This window comes from Rhizophagus irregularis, chromosome 32 (genome assembly GCF_026210795.1).
Source record: "Rhizophagus irregularis chromosome 32, complete sequence".
Classification (NCBI taxonomy): domain Eukaryota; kingdom Fungi; phylum Glomeromycota; class Glomeromycetes; order Glomerales; family Glomeraceae; genus Rhizophagus; species Rhizophagus irregularis.
In genome coordinates this window covers 16,567-35,869 of record NC_089460.1, presented here as the reverse complement: position 1 = coordinate 35,869, position 19,303 = coordinate 16,567, and the positions used below count along the sequence as shown (strand labels likewise).

Below are 19,303 nucleotides of genomic sequence, written 5' to 3'. Positions count from 1 at the left end.
TTCAGAACATTTACGATCACGTATTATTACGGAATATTTTGATCGTAATGTTTCGAAACATTTACGATCACGTATTATTACGGAATATTTCGATTATAATGCTTCATAACATTTACGATATCGTAATTCTACGGAATATTTTGATCATAATGCTTCGGAACATTTACGATCACGTATTATTTCAGAATATTTCGATCGTAATGCTTCGGAACATTTACGATCACATATTATTACAGAATATTTTGACCGTAATGTTTCAAAACATTTGCGATCACGTATTATTACAGAATATTTTGACCGTAATGCTTCAGAACATTTACGATCACGTATTATTTTGGAATATTTCAATCGTAATGCTTCAGAACATTTACGATCCCATATTATTTCAGAATATTTCGATCGTAAAATTACGTAGATTTACGGAAATCCGTAAATCTACGGAACATTATGCCATAAATGTACGTAATTTTACGAAAATCTGTAAACTTACGGAACATTATGCCATGTTTAAATTCCTGATGTAGTGAAATCACTATTTATACTGATTCGAATAATATTATTACAGGATATTATGATATTATAAATAAAAATAATTTTATTATTTCGCCAAGAAAATTTTTTAAGATTAGAACGAATAATATTTACTGGAGTATTCTTTGAGAAATTATTGTTACAAATAATTTTACTTTAGATTTCATTAAAGTTATTAAAGAACATAGTAACGATTTTTTTAATAATTACATCGATAAGTTTATTACTCATACTGACGAATTATCAAATTTAGTTTTCAAGCCAAATAATCTGAATAATTTAGACTATATTTCACGATGGAATAATATTATAATAGAATGTAATTTACATCAATTTTTGAAGAAAAAATCAATGGTACAATATTGGAAAAAAATTTTGAATTTGAATCGAAATGGTAAATATAGACACCCTTATGTTAATGTTGATTGGCATTATACATTTTTACTGCTTAATCGGGACATTGAAGATAAAGTTGAGTCAACATATTTTACATCTATGTTTTCATTAAAACGGAAAAAACAATCAGTTAATCTTTTGACTGAAGAAATTCCTATTGTAGAAAAAAGGAAATATTTAGCTCATAAAATATTTGATAATTGGAAATGTTTCTTCTGTGAACAACATGATGAAACATTTGATCACGTATAGATGTGTGAGTTACGTGCTGATTAAATGAATACTATTATTTGTGAAGTAAAAGAGTTTTTTGAAGAAACTTGTAATTCTTTGTTAATTGAAGCAAAAAAAGATCCTATTATTGATAGTGATTTGATTAATAAAATGACATTTTGGGATCGTACCTATAGTGAAACGAAAATTACCTTCATAGATTTGATTAAAGGTATAATTTCTTGTGAATTAGCAGCATATACATCCTTAATTTTTGAAAACAAGAAATTACAAGAAAAATTTCTGGTTTTATTAAGAAATTTTATTTTTAACAAAAGTTGGAACTTTTGGATTAATAGATGCTCGAAGCAAAAAGAAAAAGAAAGAAGATTAAAAGTTAATCTCAAGAAAGTTAAAGAAAATCTTAATGAAGATAAATATATTGATCCTAATAGAAAAATTAATCAACTTAACCTTTTTAGCGGTTTAGAAAATTTACGATCGAATATATATTTTGGAACGAATATCATGCAGGGTTTTATAGTTTTAGTTAACTAAGCTCTTTGCTCTTTATTACTTATTTTTAGGGGTTAGTAGTTGAATGGAGTTCAGTTGTATTAAGGTGTTGAAATAAAAAATTAATTTTACCCTAGGAGTCAAGTTTTTAGAGCAAGATTGATAGAACGTCTTAAGTGTATATTACTATAGTAGGTCTCAAATCCAGGTCATAACTTATATAGAAACTAGTTAGTTAGTATTCGTTAGTTTAGAATCAGGTACCTGCAACTATTATTATAAAATTTTGTATATTTGTATTGTTCTTTACAAATTTAATCACTAATAAAAAATAAAAAATAAAAGACAAATCAGCCCATATGTATAAAATGTATGATAATTAAGTTATAGTTAATTGCAAAATTATAAAACTACCTTATAATTTTTTAATTTAAAAATTTAATATTTTAAATTTTTCAAAAACCAGTAAAAAATCAAGTTAAAAACCTGTTTATTCAATTTCTTAAATAAAAATAAAAATATATTATATGATTCAATATAAATAAATTATTTTAAAATCTTTATTAATTTTAAGGAGTTAAAGTTATTACCAAAATAAGTATTTAAACTTGCTTTTTTACTAATTCTTGAAAAATTCAAAATATTAAATTTTCAAATTAAAAATTATAGAGTAGTCGTACAATTTTGCAATCAGCTGTAAGCCTGTAATAACAATATTTTATGATTAGTGAATTCTGAAAAATCTGTAAAATTTTTTTTTATTCCTGCATAAATATAATATTAATTTAAATAATAAAGAATTTTTTTTTTAAAAAAAAATTTTATTAAAAAAATATTTAGTTATTACCTTATATTGCATCTATTTTTAATTCAATTAATTTTTACAAATTATTTTTTAAAAATTCAATTATTACTAAAAATATATATATATTTTTTATTTTTGTTAATTTTTATGTAATTTAGGCTGTACCAATTCAATTTTTCGTTTAACATAACCTCCTCCCCCCTGTTTTTGGATTTTTTATGTAAAAAAAATACATGTAGTTTAGGCCAAAATTAGACAAATCTTTAAGTCTTGGCTGGAATTATCATCTAAAATTTTTGCTCACTCTTTTGGTCAAAATTTTGGCCAAAATTAGTGGTAATTCTGGCTATATATTTTATTTTATGTATTATTTTTTATTCTTCTCAATCTCTAGATTGGAACCCTTATATTATGTTAAACAAAGAATTGGCTTGAAGCGACCTTAATACAATAAAGTTAGGGTACTGTCAGATATTACCTAATATTACTTTAATATAAGAGCTTATTCCCCTTTCCCTAGGTAAAATATGTTATATGTATAATTCCTTATATAGTATTGTATATAACCTAAGATTTTTAGTTACCCCCTTCCCCTAAAATATTAGATAATATCTGATAGCACCTTTATTATATGATTCTGATTATTTTAATAAAAAAAGTTAATTTAAAAAAAAAATAAATTTTTGTATTTTTAATTTTCATTTTTTTTTAATTATTAGTTTTTATTAGAAATAATATATTTACCGCACCCTGCGTTACAAATTTATATATATTTGTATGTTTATCATTTGCCATTTTAAGGGGGTGCAGTGTATAAACTAAAGATTGACATAAACAATTTACAAAAAAGGAAGGATGCGTTGTAACGCAGGGTGCGGTAAATAAATTCACTCTTTTTATTATTACACTTTTATAAAAAAAATTTTAATTTCTTGTAATAAAAAAAAAAATATCAATAAATGGGCAAATATCACATATTTGAAAATTATATGTTTGTTTATAATGAAAAGTTGAAAACATTTCTATAAATAAATGGCAATAAATTGCAGCCAAAAAATTAGCTAAAGTTTGATTAATTAGCATTAAATTATAAATCAGCTTAAAACTGGCTGGCTGAACTTTAACTGATTTGAACTATTTGATTAGTAATAATTTGTATATTTGGAATTTGGAATTATAATAGCCAAAATATATAGATTTAATAGGTAAATATCATTTAAAATATGTCATTCCATGGCTAATACCCTATTTTTAATATTAAATAATCATAATATTTATATAATATAGTAATAATTACTGATGATTTTATTTAAATAAATGGATTATTAATTGATTTTGTTATTTTATTGGTAATTTAAATTAGTATTAGATAGTAGATAGATTAAAATTTAATAATTTTGGATAGAAGTTAGATAGATTTTAACATTTTTTTTTACATTTAAAAATTTTGAAATTATAGATATTTGAAATTACTCTTTCTGCCAAAATTTAAAAAATCATTTTAGTAGTCCAATTTTAATAAACTTTAGAACTACAAAAGATTTTTTGAGTTGTTAAAAAATGGGCAACTTTGAACCTAAAGTATGACTTATGACTTATTTTAGAAATGTCTGGTTATGTATATCCTTTTCTCTACTATTTTTGCATCTTTTAATATTTACAAGAATAGAATTCCTTTCTAAAATTATTGTAGTGAAATTATTAACCTGCAGCTTTATGCGTGATTTATGCTTTATCCGTTATTATTGATTATCCAGATTATCCAAACTGCAGTTATGCATTGCATGATCCTGACAATGCGCTGTTAAAAATGTAAAAATGTTTTTTCACATGAAAACTTTCTAGATATTTTTTTGTTTTTTTGAATATTTCTTATTCAAATATATTTCTTAAATACCTGCAAATGGAGGAGAATCTGCTTCGTAAAAGGAGCGGGCCAAGCTCCCCCAAAGAAACAGAAAAAACGGGTACTCCCCTACCGGAATCAAGCTCTTCTTCACGAGTTATTATTAAAGCTTCCGCAAGGTATATTCGTCGTATTCTTTAACCGAAATTGAAAACGCGTCGTTTAAAAACGCGTCCATTAGTTAGGCAACTTTAAAGATAATACTTACAACTTTTATTTCATCTTTTCCTACCGGTGATAATTATTTTAGTCGCGTAACTAGTTATATTTTCTTCCAATTTTAATAAACACGTTTTTATTTATTTTATAGGCGTTTGACAACACCTTGCTGCCCACCTGGTAAAACAGCTTTTAGTGCTTTTAGTGCTTTTTTGTTTGTTCGAATAACTGCCGCTTTACTTTCAAACATAGCTGATTGTGACGAGGCAAGTGGGACAGAAAATTTATAAAGTTATTTAAAAAAATGAAAATAAATTAATAAATTAATAAATTTGCAGGTTTTTAACTATTGGGAACCAACGCATTACTTACAATATGGATATGGAATGCAAACTTGGGAGTATTCACCAATTTACGCAATTAGAAGCTGGGCTTATATACGGTTGCATGCAATCGTTGGCAATGTTTTTAGCTCTTTATTCAATCATGACAAGGTATTGAAGCTTTTATTTTGTTACATAATTTTATACTTGAACAACCTTTAACAATTTTTTTTTTGTGATATTAGATTAAAGTTTTTTATGCAATACGCGTGATTTTCGCCGTGATTTGCTCAATATGTGAAATGTTATTCTATCTCTCGGCAGTAAAGAATTTGGGCCCACGTGTTGGCCGATATTTAATATTCACAATGTTGATTAGTGCTGGCATGTGGAATGCTTCAGCTGGTACGTAAAATATTAAAGTTACTAAGAGTTAATATTAATAAATTTAATTTTTTAAAATATTTCTTTTCTTAGCATATCTTCCGTCAACTTTTGCAATGTATACAACTATGATAGCATTCTTTTATGCTCTTAATCCAGTGTCAACAACTTCTGGGCGAAGGATTTATCTTACAATTTTCTGGGTTGGTCTAGGATCACTATTAGCATGGCCTTTTAGTGCGGCTGCTGGTATACCTGCTGCTATCGAAGAATTGGTTCTTCGAACTGCTGCGCTCAGGAACAGATTTGAGCGAATTAAACGATTGATAATTGGCTTCATAGTTTCAACGTGCATGATATTGGTATATATTTCACTTTATTTTACTAGTTATTGTTATAATAAGTATTAATTAAAACATTTTTTTCTTTTTTTAATTATTTACTTCAGATTCCTCTTGTCATAGTTGATTATTATTATTATAAAAAAATTACTGTAGTTCCATTAAATATCGTAATATACAATGTTTTTGGCGGAAAAGACAGAGGTCCTGATATTTATGGTACCGAACCTTGGAATTTTTATGTTATAAATGGCTTTTTGAACTTTAATTTTTTGTTTATTATGGCTCTTATAAGCATACCGGGCTTAGTAAGTTAATGAAAAGATGATTCTTTATTATGAATATTCTTAAAAGTTTTTATATATATATATTTTTTTATTCTGATACAGATCCTTACTTCTGTGATCGACCCTGGTCGTATTTCATCAAAGTCGACAGCTGGTCCAATATATGCTTATCTTTATCTCATTTTTCGACTTTTGCCATTTTATTTATGGCTTTTTATATTTATCATACAACCGCACAAGGAAGAACGATTTTTGTTTGTAGCTTATCCTCTAATTTGTTTAAATTCTGCGGTTGCAATATTCTTAATAAGAGGATGGTTTGATCGACTAATGTCATTTAGACAAATGCATATTACAGTAAGTAAAATAAGTATAAAATCAAGTCATAATAAATTTGTTAATTATTTTTGTTTCATAATTAGAATGCTCGAAGATATTGCATGAAATCGCTTACAGCTGCTATTATTATTTTTTGTGGAGCCATTTCGTTGGCGCGTGTCTCTGCTTTATATGTTCACTATAGTGCACCCATGACTATTTTTAAACATTTTTATTATGAAGAGATACCTAGCCAAATTGCGGCTCGTCAACTACAAGTGGATTTAATAAACAATCCAATTAATCTTTGCATAGGAAAGGAATGGTATCGATTTCCAAGCCATTACTTTTTGCCAGATGGAGTGCGTTTAAGATTTTTGAAATCAGATTTCAACGGACAATTGCCGAAGTATTTCATGGAAAAAACTTACATTGATTTTGATAACAAGACCAAGTTTAGTACTGAACGTGAAGGAACATGGTTAGTTCAAGAAGGATTTAATGATCGCAATTTAGAGGAAATGGATCGATATGTGAGTCAGGGATTTTATTTTATATTTAATTTTAATTTATAATCATCTGATTTTATTCGATCTCTTTTCTTTCTAGTTCAATGTGACGCAATGTGATTATATTATTGATTTGGAATTGAATTATACAAGATCTGCATTAGATAACAATAATGAACAAAAATATATAACTCAAACTGATCAATGGAGTGAAGTTATTTGTAAGCCTTTTTTAGATGCAGAAAATTCTAATAGAATTACAAGGGCACTTTACCTGCCACCTATTGTCTGGCAAAAACTGAAGAGATTTATTAGTTATTTGCCTCTTAGGTTAACTGATAGCGAAACAATCAAGACATTAGGAAACTTGAAATGGGGAGATTATTGTCTATTGCGAAGAAAAGATGAGACTGAAATGATAAGCATAAAGGTATGATTTTGCAAGTTTAATTTTTTTTTTTTTGTTTATTGTAGACAAAGGAATTTTATGTATTTGTACAGATAAATCTCCAATATTTTTCATCATCATATCCTACTTAATAATAATTCAAAGGAATGGAAAGTAATTCCGAAACTTCGTTTTTATTTTGAACATTGGTACCTGAAAATATCAAGTAATATATAAATAATTGGTAAGAAAATTGATATTCACATAATAGTGGTAAATTTTCGAGTTGAAAAATTTAATTGTAATTTTGTATTATTTTTATTTGGATCTCTTGGAAAATTCCTTCGGCAATTTAAAAGAAGTTTATGTAAGCAAGGATTTATGGTTTGTTTTTTTTTACGTATATAAAAAAATATTTACTGTAAGTTTATATAAAAATATTTGGAAGTAATTAGATATTTTTAAATATTTATATAGTGAAAGGATAAAAAATTACGAGTGTAATAATGGTAAGTAATTATACTGTATATACTGTATTTAAATTTTGGTAAATATATATTATATAAATAGTTACAGTATAAAAAAAACTTTAATTTATTAAAAGTAATTCATTATAAAAAAAAATAACAATTCATTATTAATATACAATATTATTATTAATTATATAATTATATAATTTAATTTAAAGATTAAATTCAGTTTTCTCATTATGTTGTTTGAATACATTATCTTTTTTCAATTTGTAAATTTTCAGGATTATATGATATTTCAATATTAGATGAAAAGGATGATTCATTTTGCAATGATGATGGAATTTTTTTTGATAAAGTACTTTCAATAGAAGTAATTGGAACTATATTATTGATATTTGGATTATCAATATACTTATTTAGTTCTGTAGTATTTTTTACTATTTTAACTTCAATTTCATTGTTATAAATTTTTTCATATTTTTGTAATGCATTTGATAAATCATCATTTAATATTAAAAGTTCCTCTAAAATTTAAATAAAATAAAGTTAAAATATAGTGATATTAATGTCAATCAAAAAAAAAACATACCTAATAACTTTTCATTCGTAATAGCAGTAATATATGGCATTATTTTTTCTTGAATATTTTTACATTGAACATATAGTTGCTGTTATAAAATTAATGAAAATTTTCTTATTAAAAAAAAGAAAGGAAAGAAAAAAAGAGACAAATCTAGGATTTCAAATAAATACATAAAGTCTTATTTGGACTTGCATAGATTAACAGCCGAAGTTTGATTACCGATCACTTATGTATTTTTTCAAATTATATAAATTATATAGATTATATAGATTATTATTACTTACATTAATTACTTCATTAGGTATTACTTTTTCAGTAAATGATCTTTCAGAATCACTTGCCAACATTTTTTCAAACATTTTTAGACTTTCCTTAGCAACTCTTATATTTTTTTTTAGGTCCTTTACATAAATTCCTAAACCAAATTCTGAGGATCCATTAAAATCTAAAAATCCAGATGATTTTGTTTCAAATTCAGTTAATAAAAAATCATTTTCCAAATCACTCTTTTGGGACAATTCGGTATTCCTCACACATGCACGAAGAATATCTCGAGAAAAACATGCCATTTCATCATTATTTGGCTTTAAGAATTATACAATATTTAGTATTTTATTTAAATAAAAAATATAATAATACTAGGTAATAGACAACCTACTTGTACATTAACATCCAAGACACAAACACTATGGTTCATTTTAATTGATACGGCTAAAGCCATAACTCCAGCAATATCAATATCTTGATTTGTTGTCAAATCCAAATGAATTAACGAATTAGTTTCGGGAAGATATTCAGCAATCGCTATTGCGCCTATTAAAAAAAAAATGTTATCTCACTTAAAATAATACAGATAATAAAACATTAAAATTAATAAACCTTCAGATGATAAATTCGTATTAGATAAGAATAATCCTTTAAGTGTGGTATTTAATGGTAAGTCATTTCGAAGTGCAATAATCTAATAAAATTATGTCAAATGAGAAAATTATCAAAAATTTAAATTTCATTAAAATTGTATACATACTCCTTCAGATGAAGGCCCACCAACAGGATTCTTACTTATATCAAACAATTCCAAAGTATGGTTATATTTCTAAAAACAAATAAAATATAAGTATAAATACTAAATTAGTGCATTTAACCCAATTTCTTTGCTAGATTAGATGTAGCTTCTATAACATACTAAACTATCCATCAAAAAAACCAATCCCTTAGAATCTATACGATTGTCTTGTATACGAAGTTCTTTCAAACTTTGATTACGATGCAAAGCCTGCGCAATATATTGAATACCGCTCTATATAAGAGGGAAATTAATAATAAGAAATAATTAAATAATAAGGCAATAAAATTAATAGTTACTCTTAAATCATTTCCGGAAGCATCTAAAACTTCTAGTCCATGCCTTCTTTGCAACTTTTCTGCTCTAGCTATTTCTTGTTCATTAAAAGGAGGACTAAGTTGTGTATTACTCGAACAGCAGTTCGAATCATCATAATCTCGTAACATTACCCCAACCCAAATTGCACCAACATGATTGATACGATTGAAGCGAAGTGATAAATTACGTAAATTGGAACGTCGTATACTAGGACCTGTAAGAAAATAAAATAAATTAATAAAAACGAAATACGGGTTTATTATTTAAAAAAAATATAAACCTAAAACTTCCAACACATTATTCTTTAATCCGCAATCATCTAATTTCAAAGTCTCTAATACAGCTCCCAATTTATTAGTTCCTTGTATCAATGCCTGTGCAAGAAATGTAGCAGACTTTTTATCTATATTAATACCGGAAAGGTCAAGATATGTCAAAGTCGTGGACTGTAAAAAATATAAAATATAAATAACAATTGATTTTTTAGAAGAAAACAAAAATCGGGTAAATAAATTTATCGAAATTTTTACCTTTCTGATGTAAACCGCTATATAATTAAATCCATTTGATCTAAGCCTCTTATTATTACGCAAGATAAGATACGGAAGTGTATCATTCACAAGCAGACTGTGGCATATAATTTTCATTGTCTACAAACCATTGTTAGTAAAATTAGAGATAAATATTGCTAACAATAATTATATTAATACACATTCGTACATCGTCTTCAATCTCGCATCTTTCCATTATCAACTTTCTCAGTCCAAACTCAAGAGTGAGAATGTCCGCTATAGGCTCGGCAATTTTCCTGTCAATAATGTCACCAGTTAAGTCAATTACATTTAAAGAACCTCCTGGTTGACTTGCTTTCTAAAATATCATTATGAACTTAAAAGATTGAACATCACTATTATTTGTTAACCATAGTAAAAAAAAAATTTACATACTCTAAAAATATCAACCAAACGATCAACAGGAAATTCCTCTCTGTTTTTGCAAGCAGTCAAATAAAATTGCATCATTTCTTTAGGAGTGTAACTACTTTTTTGTTCAGCCTCGGGTTGCGCTTGAACTTTCCATTTCTGTTTTTCATTCCATTCTCGAAAATCGTATTCATCTTCCCAATCACTATTATCACTCTCACCAGGAATCGGGGAATGTGGATATTCATCCGTTAATTTAGCTACAGAGAAACGAACTCTCTTAAGAGCTTTAGGAGTAAGAGTTGGCGACGGAGGGAAATTTTGCGAGATAGATTGAGAAATTTGATCTGCTGGAGCCGTTGCATTTGTATGAAGTACTTGCGACTCCCTTTGATCCTGCTTAAGAATTTGTTGCTGCTGTTGTTGTTCCTCCTGTTGAGCAGCACTTGAAAATGTGGTAGATGAATTCAGTCTTTTTAATGCACTAGCAAAAAATGAAGCGGTAGAATTGGGAGCTACTGTTGCAGAAGCTACGTTTTGAAGACGAATATTAAGAGTAGATAGCCAATCACGTTTCCATAGTGAATGTGTGTTTAGTGGTGGTGGAGGTTTTAAAATTCCTTTCTTCGGTGTCGTAGCGCTAGCCGCGGAAATTGGGCGACGATATGGAGCAAGTTTTATTTTTGATGTGGAATTCATTGTTTCCACAGGTTTAAAAGGAGCTACGAATTAGGGTTGGAACGTATTAATTGCTAGTGTAAATGCGATAGCGTATACTCTCGAAAAATTAGTACCTTTTATTTTTTCGCAGATCTCTTTATCTTCATTTTGTGAACTTATACTACTCTGTTTTTGTAATAACCATTGAAGAATAGCATCAAACTCACGATCTTTATTTTCATCCATAGCAATTTGAACATTGGAGAGTTCAAATCCCATTGCGACTAATTGTGCAAGGGTTTCGTCAGAATCTACTGTTTTATTTTCGTTTTGTAGCTGCAGCGATTCAACAGAACTTGATGCATTTTGAGAAATGTTTTTATTTTCAACGTTGGACTCTTCGTCTCGCGATATATTTAGTGTGTCAAGAGTATTATTCATGATGATATTTCTTAGTATATAGTAATAGAAAAGATAACTATTTATGTGATGACACAGATTTCTGATTATCACACCTTAATGATTAAAAGGTAACGTAGAATCCATTAAATATCACCATATCAATGGAGCATCGAACAGTAATCTTGCTCGACTGCCATCCTGAAGCACAGACACTTTGTGTGAAAGGACACGATGAAGCTTGTGAGCATCCAAAAGCTTCTTACATTAAAAAAATTTTATATAGCGATTTACTAATTGTACACTATATTAAAATAAATAAATAGCGAATGTGCCATCTTTTCCTTTATGGACTTGTTTTATGGAAGCGACTTTAGAATACTGTCGTATAGTTTTTGATCTTTTCGATTCAAGAATTAGTGCTTCTTCAGTAAATATTTCATATATATTAAGCGATTTAATACAGTATATATAATATTTCGAAAATTTTTGGTTTAATTATAAATATCTCAAATAGGTATCTGTTCATATTGCTGGTGCACCTTTAGAACTTAGCGTTCTCAATAAGTGGCATGAGCAAAATTTAATGCGGGTACAATATTTATTTATCATTACTACTTATCAATTTGTGAAAAGTTTACTAATTTTTTTTAATTATGAACAAAGATTTCTGATAATATCAAATTAATATCACCTTGTTCCGTCACACCTTCCCCTATGCGTATTCCACATGCATTAGAAAATGTTATAAAATCGTTGGAAGCAAATGGATCAAACGATAAAAAGTCTGATAATATAAAAGCAAGAGTAATTTTAATGTTAGTGGGAAAAGTAGACGAACAAGACTATAGGTTTGTTACAATTTCTCTTGTTTAATTTTTAATTCTTAGTTATTTATTCTTTTTTTAATGAGTAGTTATCGAGAGACGCGTGATCAAAAATTAACTGATCTTCGTGATATGATCTACGAGATTTCTCAACATGATACTTTAATGTCAGGACGTTTACATGGTGTAATAGTTTCTTTTTAAAATTTACAATTCATAATTTATTAAATACCTTTTTGAATTTTAGACGGTTGAAACAATGTCATTTTGATGTTTTACGCGTCATACCTTCTTATGAAACAGTTGAAAAAGACATTCCAAGGGCAAAAATCAATATACCAAATTTACAAACGGAATTTTCAATATCAATATATAATATTCCGTTAGGTCGAAGGTATCTAACGCGTTCCATGTTGCATTTAGTTCAGCTGCATTTAAATTTAAATTCTTTGCGACTTTTGGAAGTTCCAATGAAGGTTATTTTTTTTTTTTTGATTTCTTTTATTTCATATAAAAAATTTTTATTACAAAATTTATTTCATTATTTCAGAAATCAAATAATACGAAATCATCGTATGAAGTAAACTTACTATATCCAGCGGGAGATCACATTCCTCGCAGCACACCCATTGAAGTTTCAAAAACGAGAATATACGAAGTTGATCACTTAAATTATCGTCAAGTCGTTCTCAAGTGGGTTCAGAGGCTTCATGGATTAGGTAATCAATTTGTGCGTGAGATTTTAATATATAAACAATTTTCCATTATTAATTATTAATTATATTCGCAGATCAGTTGGCGACAAGCTGTACACACATGGTTACACCAACAGAAATTTCCCCACCAACTCGCGCTTTAATGTCGAGTTTAATGAAGGGAGCAATTTACGCTTTAGCTGATGCATCAGAGTTATCAAACATTGGTGGCATTTCTAGTATTCAAAATGAAAACGGAAGATCCGTACCATTTTCACACATTATATTGTTTCGACAAGGTAAAATATGTAATTTATTTGTCGTTATTATAAAAATATTAACGTTCTTTTTTAATATTAAAATAGATGCATTATATCTTCATTGTCAACATATTAATTATAGACAAAATATTCACATTGAAGATGCTATGTACTTTAATAAAGTTCCTTCTAAACCTAAACTAGGTACTATGTTTAAAAGTGTTGCACCAACCGATCTAATGGTATTGTTATAATTCTTGATTAATTATTATTATTATTATTTTTTTTTAAAAAAAAAAAAAATTTTGCAATTAAAGTAATTTATATTTCCTTAGTTTTTCGAAAAACATATAATGAGGCCTAATTATATCCAGAGTATTAAAAATATTCAAATACCAGAAAGAAAATGTCAATTTATTCAGACTACTACAAATTTGGATATTGAAACCCGTTGGTTATTGTCTATGCTAAGTTCGAATAGTGATGACGGTATTAAATTACAGCTTGGTCTAAACGCAGGGGTATGTCATTTATATAAACGATCGCTTATTAGCGTTATAATTAATTCAAGATTTTTATAGACTCCCGTTTATGAAATAATAACACAATTGAAGATACTATTATGTGTTGATACGCCAAGTGAAGAGAGTGTGAAAATAATAAATGAAGTAAATACTTCTTTATAAATTTTCTTATTACTATTTGAAAATTTTAACTTTTTATCTGTTAATAGATATTGGATCGTTTATTAATGATGGGAAGAAGATCGGACTCATTTCAAGAGTATGCAATTTTATTAATTTATCATTGGCTTTTTTATAAAACTTATCTAATGTTTCGTTTTGTCCATATCAAATAGTCAAAAAAATGCGAATATTGTTTTGAAACAAATACCTTCAATTGCTAAAGTTTTCCAATCTTCCTCTCCAATGCATGGAGAGATATGTGACGTAATTCTTGCGAGGATTCGACCAGACGGTACAGAAAACAAGCAAGCACATGTATCACAACCTCAATCAGATACTTTTGGGTCTTCTTCAGAGCCCATGATTATTGTTAAAGAAGAACCAAAAGAGTCACAAGCAGTATGGCAACAATTTGATCAATTCAATTCAATGACATATCGAGAAAAACAAGATTTTCTGAATGAGCAAGAAACATCATCTTTACAAGCACCTACGAGAAATAGAATGTTTTTATATCGAGGAAAAGGTACTCAAGCATTAGGAAGACGTCGACCACAAGGATATTCTAATTTTGGAAAAAATGAAACAATTTCAAGAGATGATGATACAATTCGACATCCACCTGCTCCTTATCTACGAGTAAAGCCGGTTGATGAAAAAACTATTGCGCTGGAAAAAGATAATTATATGAAAAGATTGGGTAATCCTAAATCTTTACTTTATCAATATTGGTTTGGAAAACAAACCGAACAATTATTACCAGGAGAACAAAAGTAATAATTTAAATTCAGAGTTTATATTTACATGATTATATTTTGAAATTATACTTCAATTTTTCTAAATTCTATACAATTCTTTACTAATTAAAGAGTTACAATATTTATATATTTACAGTATACAGTTACAACTTGAATTCTAATAAATTAGAAAAATAAAAACTAACCTATTTAAATAAAGCTTTACTGAAAAATCTGAATGCATAAAACTACAAAATTGGTTGAGTGTGGGATTGCCTTTCAGGGAAAGCGTGCATGTGTGTTGAGTAGAGTTCTTCGTAATCGCTTTCATACTCATCTTCATACTCATCTTCATACTCATCTTCATACCCACTATCATACTCACTATCATATTCACTTTCATATTCCAATTCTGTTTCACTTTTGCAGCTATCTGAGTCAAACCCGCTAGTTTTTATCTTTATTTACACATATTTTATCTAAGGTTTTATAAACTTTTTGAAACAAGTTACTGACAACCGTAACGATGTATCTTATAGTTTCACAAATCTCTGTGTTACAAGCTATAACAAAATTTTTGATTTAGAAAATGATTTGAATAATATTTAATACTTGATATTATCGACTTGTGCGACATAAAATCGTCCTGTTTCCTCCAGATTCCGGAAATACATTTTCGGACTTACTCCGAACGTAACATTTTTTTTTCCGAGCCAAACTACCTATAAAAGCACTATGTCTGAACCTGCTTCTATTTCTACTTCTGCTACCGCTACTGGAACCGCCCCTTTACATGGAATAACTGTTGCCAATTGTGGAAAGAATTGCGGTTTAGGTTATAAACCAATTTAAAAAAAATATAAAAAGTCTCTCTTTTATAGAAGAAAAATATTTAGACCAACCTCATATACGAGTGGCAATTCATAAAAATAGTAAAAAACCGGTTCTAGAAAATTGGGTAAACCATCCCGAGAACCGAACTATTGGCAAATTACTAAAAATAGGTAATTATGGTTTGAGAACTGGGACTAAATTAGGAGAATACTATTTTTGTGCTTTGGATATTGATAAGAAAGGAGAGTAATTTCATTTTTCGCAAATCTCTTATGTTAAAACTTCCAAAGGAATTCATTATTATTTGCTTTTTGAAAAGTTGCCAGAAAATATTCCTTTATTCTATCAGGGAGAAAAGATTGGGAGAGTAATGTCCTTTGGAAAGCAAATTATTGGTAGTGGTTCTATTCATTCAAGTGGAATTATTTATCAGTTTATGGAGAGAGGTGAAGTTTTTTTATAGTTTGAGGGCGAGAAGGAATTGGCTGATTATTTGAATGGTTATGGAATTATTTTGGAAAAGGAAAATGGCTCTATAAATTAATGAGAAATAAGTTTTATTTGAGATTTAGTTAGTAAAATTTTGGGTAATGATCTTCATTTTCGGTATGTAGAAAGCATGTCATGTATACAGTGCTTTGTATGTCACGTACGGTACATACGTATTTATTATAATATTATTACTTTATACAATAAAAATGTACGTATGTACGGTACACGATATCTAAAATCACGTGACCATAAATTTATTTTTTTTAAAAACCAATTTTTTTATGAACTAAATTTTATTTTTTTAAAAATTTTTTATACTAGTAACATAATCTTTATTGAAATTTCATAAAACCAAACTTTTTTCAGTCTAGAAATACGACTAAATTTTCAGTCTTTGTTGTTTATTAGCTATTTCTAATGCCTCAGCTTCAGCTTCTAGTTTTCTTAACTTCAGCAATTCGTGCTTTAATAGCATGCTCTCTTAATACCATTTTTTTCTCTTCAATTTCTAATTCAAGTATCTCTGTTTTCTCATTTTCCAATGGCTCTTCTTTACTTTTTTTTGATGATTTTTTATTAGTAGAGAGAGAAAGTTTCTTTTAAAAGAGGGTTTATTGAATAAATGATCATTTGTTAAATCAATAACTGGTTCTTTATTTTTTTGATTATGAAATCCTATATTTAATTAAAAAAGTTGGCTTTTACATGAAATTAATAACTCATAATTATTTTCATATTATTATTACTACCTTTGCATATTATTGATTCACTTGTTCGCTTAATTTCACTTTTATCCTGATATGTATAAGAAACACCTGTATTGTTATGTATAATTTCAATTGTTGTTCATTATATTTTTTCCCTCTATAAAATAAAAAATATTTTTAAAATTATGTATAATAAAAATTATCAAAGTAAATATAAATAACTAACCTTAAAATGGCTGATAGTAATTTTAATTGCTTTCCTTCTCTATTTACCATAAAATGAGCCACCTTCTCTGCATTATTAGTATTTGTTCCACTTTTACACCAAGTTTTATGATTGATATTTGAAATAAATTGATTTAAAGAAGATAATATATATGGTTGTTGGTAATATTTTAACCAATCTACAAAAAAAAATAAAATTTGTTAAAATAATATAATTACTTAATTTAAAGTATTAATAATAAACTAATATATACCTTTTATTCCATTATTATTTGTATCTTTTATTTGTTATAATAGAATATTTACTTCTTCTTTACTAGATGCATTAGAAATTTGTCTTATTAACTTTTTTGTATTTTTTTCAAATGCTCTGTAATGCAAATTTCTTAAGAAAAAAAAAAATAACTTAAACATTTAAAGATTTATAAAAAGTAATAAATAATGGAAAATAAATATATAAATACCATTCAAATGCATAAGACAAGACTTAAAAATAAAGGTCAAATGGATCTTCTAATCTCTTTCACAATTCAGATCATGTAAAGCTAATTCTAAACCCTTAGCTTATGCACTATCTAGATCAACTAGAATGCATTTGATATCATCTTTATGAATACCTGTGTTGAAACTTAATATATTATTCACTTACTTCATAAATTACTTGAAATAAAGATAAAAATAATCTATAATATCCTTCAGCTGTAAAAACATTTGTAAAGATTTTATAAAATAATAATACTAAAATAAAAGTTATATATATTTAATATATATTTTCTTATATATATATATTAATTGAATTTAAAAAAATTTTATTTACTTAATTACTTAAATGATAATTAAAATCATATATGTTTATTTTAAATTCATTATTTTCTCCTTTTACTTATTTAAAACTAACATCAATTTAAAACTACTCAAGTGCAATCAACTTTTTAGCTTATTCAGTAAATATACATATAATAATTATATAGCCATTATTTGTAAAAAAAATCTAAAAAAATAATTATTATTAATATAATTATGGATGTAAATTGGATTAAAAACTTATCAATTTTATGAACATAATTAGTTAAATTGGAATTTGCAGTTAATGCATTATGATATACACTCATAACTTTTTGCCTAAATAATATAAATTTTTATATGCTTTTTCTATTAAATAATGCAATTTATCAATATTATTCAATGATACATGCGATTTCTTTGTTAAAATATATATTGATTAAATTTCCTATTAATTAATACAGTATATTATTAATAATATAATAATATAAAATTTCTATTAAAATTTAACATTTATTTGATAATAAAGATCTTGAAGTAATAGTATTATGCTAATAAATTGTCTGTTCAATTAAAAGTTGCAAATTATTTTTAATTTTAGCTAATGTTCTTTCTGGTGAAGGTGAAGGATGATTATAAACATTAATACAAATAAAAGCAACAAATGGATATTTAGTAATATTATAAGAAATAATTTTAATAAATTGTACTGGATAAAATTTTTCAATTATCATATTATTACAAATGGCAGTTTCATTATTTAAATAAGGAATATCTTAAATTTTAAAAAAATTAGATATTGCATATTATATATACTGATATACAGTATATCTGATATATAATATAAAACAAAAAATTAAATATTATCACATTTTTTGCATCTACAATTTTTAGGAATTATCATTACATTGTGCTATTTCTTGTGCCTAAATAGTTTTCAAAAAATAAATATATAAAAAATTAAATTAAAAAGTATTATTTATAGATATAGTACCAGAAAATAGATTTTGAAGAAGTAAATATTTATTTCTTCTAGTTTAATTTTAATAAATCGATGCCATTTTTCATTTTGTTTGAATTTATCATATCAAAATATGTAACTATTTGAGTCTGATAATTGCTAATTTTCTAATATAAGCATCTCCATTATAATGTATATTCTCTTTTTTAAAAGGATAAGAAGATTTTTTTACTACTAAAAACAAACTAATTAAATTTTAAAGAACTGGTTTTACAAATTAATTATTTTTTAAATGGCTTTTGAGCTGATTTGCCCAGTATTTTTTTTTAAGTGTTATATAATAATATCCTAAATATATTGAATAATAAATTTGCATTATCAAATATTAATATCACAAGTTTGATTACATATACTTGTCATTTAAGGTTACATTATTATACAAATTAGTGATATTGCCTAAAAAGTAATCAGCCAAATTTGTATTACAACCCAGCTGAAAATAATGTAACCAATTGCTTAAAACTAAAAAAATCAAGATCCATCAAAATTTTTTATATTGAACAATTAGTTAAAAAATTTTTTTTTAGTAATGCTGGAT

General features: G+C 26.5%; 4 protein-coding genes across 4 annotated transcripts; 3 read left to right on the top strand and 1 right to left on the bottom strand.

Moving 5' to 3' along the window:
* Window positions 1–1,203: 1,203 nt before the first annotated feature.
* On the top strand, window positions 1,204–1,698 carry OCT59_022804 (uncharacterized protein; the record flags this gene model as incomplete). The annotated part of the gene is made up of 1 exon (XM_066150363.1): window positions 1,204–1,698. One exon carries the CDS (start codon window positions 1,204–1,206, stop codon window positions 1,696–1,698), a length of 495 nt encoding a protein of 164 aa, XP_066006408.1.
* A 2,583-nt stretch (window positions 1,699–4,281) lies between these two features.
* OCT59_022803 (uncharacterized protein) lies at window positions 4,282–7,691 on the top strand. The gene is made up of 12 exons (XM_066150362.1): window positions 4,282–4,486; window positions 4,678–4,792; window positions 4,865–5,020; window positions 5,095–5,254; window positions 5,327–5,595; window positions 5,682–5,882; window positions 5,964–6,218; window positions 6,284–6,712; window positions 6,789–7,118; window positions 7,242–7,320; window positions 7,436–7,460; window positions 7,554–7,691. Exons 1-10 carry the CDS (start codon window positions 4,365–4,367, stop codon window positions 7,311–7,313), a joined length of 2,109 nt encoding a protein of 702 aa, XP_066006407.1. The 5' UTR covers window positions 4,282–4,364; the 3' UTR covers window positions 7,314–7,320; window positions 7,436–7,460; window positions 7,554–7,691.
* Window positions 7,641–11,540, bottom strand: OCT59_022802 (uncharacterized protein; the record flags this gene model as incomplete). The annotated part of the gene is made up of 13 exons (XM_025330977.2): window positions 7,641–8,073; window positions 8,139–8,217; window positions 8,417–8,716; window positions 8,791–8,945; window positions 9,012–9,093; window positions 9,160–9,228; window positions 9,319–9,432; window positions 9,498–9,730; window positions 9,797–9,962; window positions 10,047–10,166; window positions 10,237–10,386; window positions 10,464–11,161; window positions 11,234–11,540. The coding sequence occupies 13 exons, from the start codon at window positions 11,538–11,540 to the stop codon at window positions 7,802–7,804; spliced, it is 2,745 nt and encodes a 914-aa protein (XP_025164922.1). The 3' UTR covers window positions 7,641–7,801.
* Window positions 11,541–11,662: 122 nt separating this feature from the next.
* On the top strand, window positions 11,663–14,922 carry OCT59_022801 (uncharacterized protein; the record flags this gene model as incomplete). Its single annotated transcript, XM_066150361.1, has 13 exons — window positions 11,663–11,741; window positions 11,825–11,928; window positions 12,016–12,090; window positions 12,165–12,349; window positions 12,415–12,492; window positions 12,573–12,801; window positions 12,876–13,044; window positions 13,116–13,319; window positions 13,386–13,522; window positions 13,616–13,801; window positions 13,862–13,948; window positions 14,014–14,063; window positions 14,140–14,922. The coding sequence occupies 13 exons, from the start codon at window positions 11,663–11,665 to the stop codon at window positions 14,741–14,743; spliced, it is 2,187 nt and encodes a 728-aa protein (XP_066006406.1). The 3' UTR covers window positions 14,744–14,922.
* Window positions 14,923–19,303: the final 4,381 nt, after the last annotated feature.

Bases quoted from the DNA above. Each gene is read 5' to 3' on its own strand.
- OCT59_022803 (XM_066150362.1), top strand. From the start codon at position 4,365: ATGGAGGAGAATCTGCTTCGTAAAAGGAGCGGGCCAAGCTCCCCCAAA. The intron at 5,255-5,326 runs GTACGTAAAATA...TTCTTTTCTTAG, and splicing joins CATGTGGAATGCTTCAGCTG to CATATCTTCCGTCAACTTTT. The intron at 5,596-5,681 runs GTATATATTTCA...TATTTACTTCAG, and splicing joins TTTCAACGTGCATGATATTG to ATTCCTCTTGTCATAGTTGA.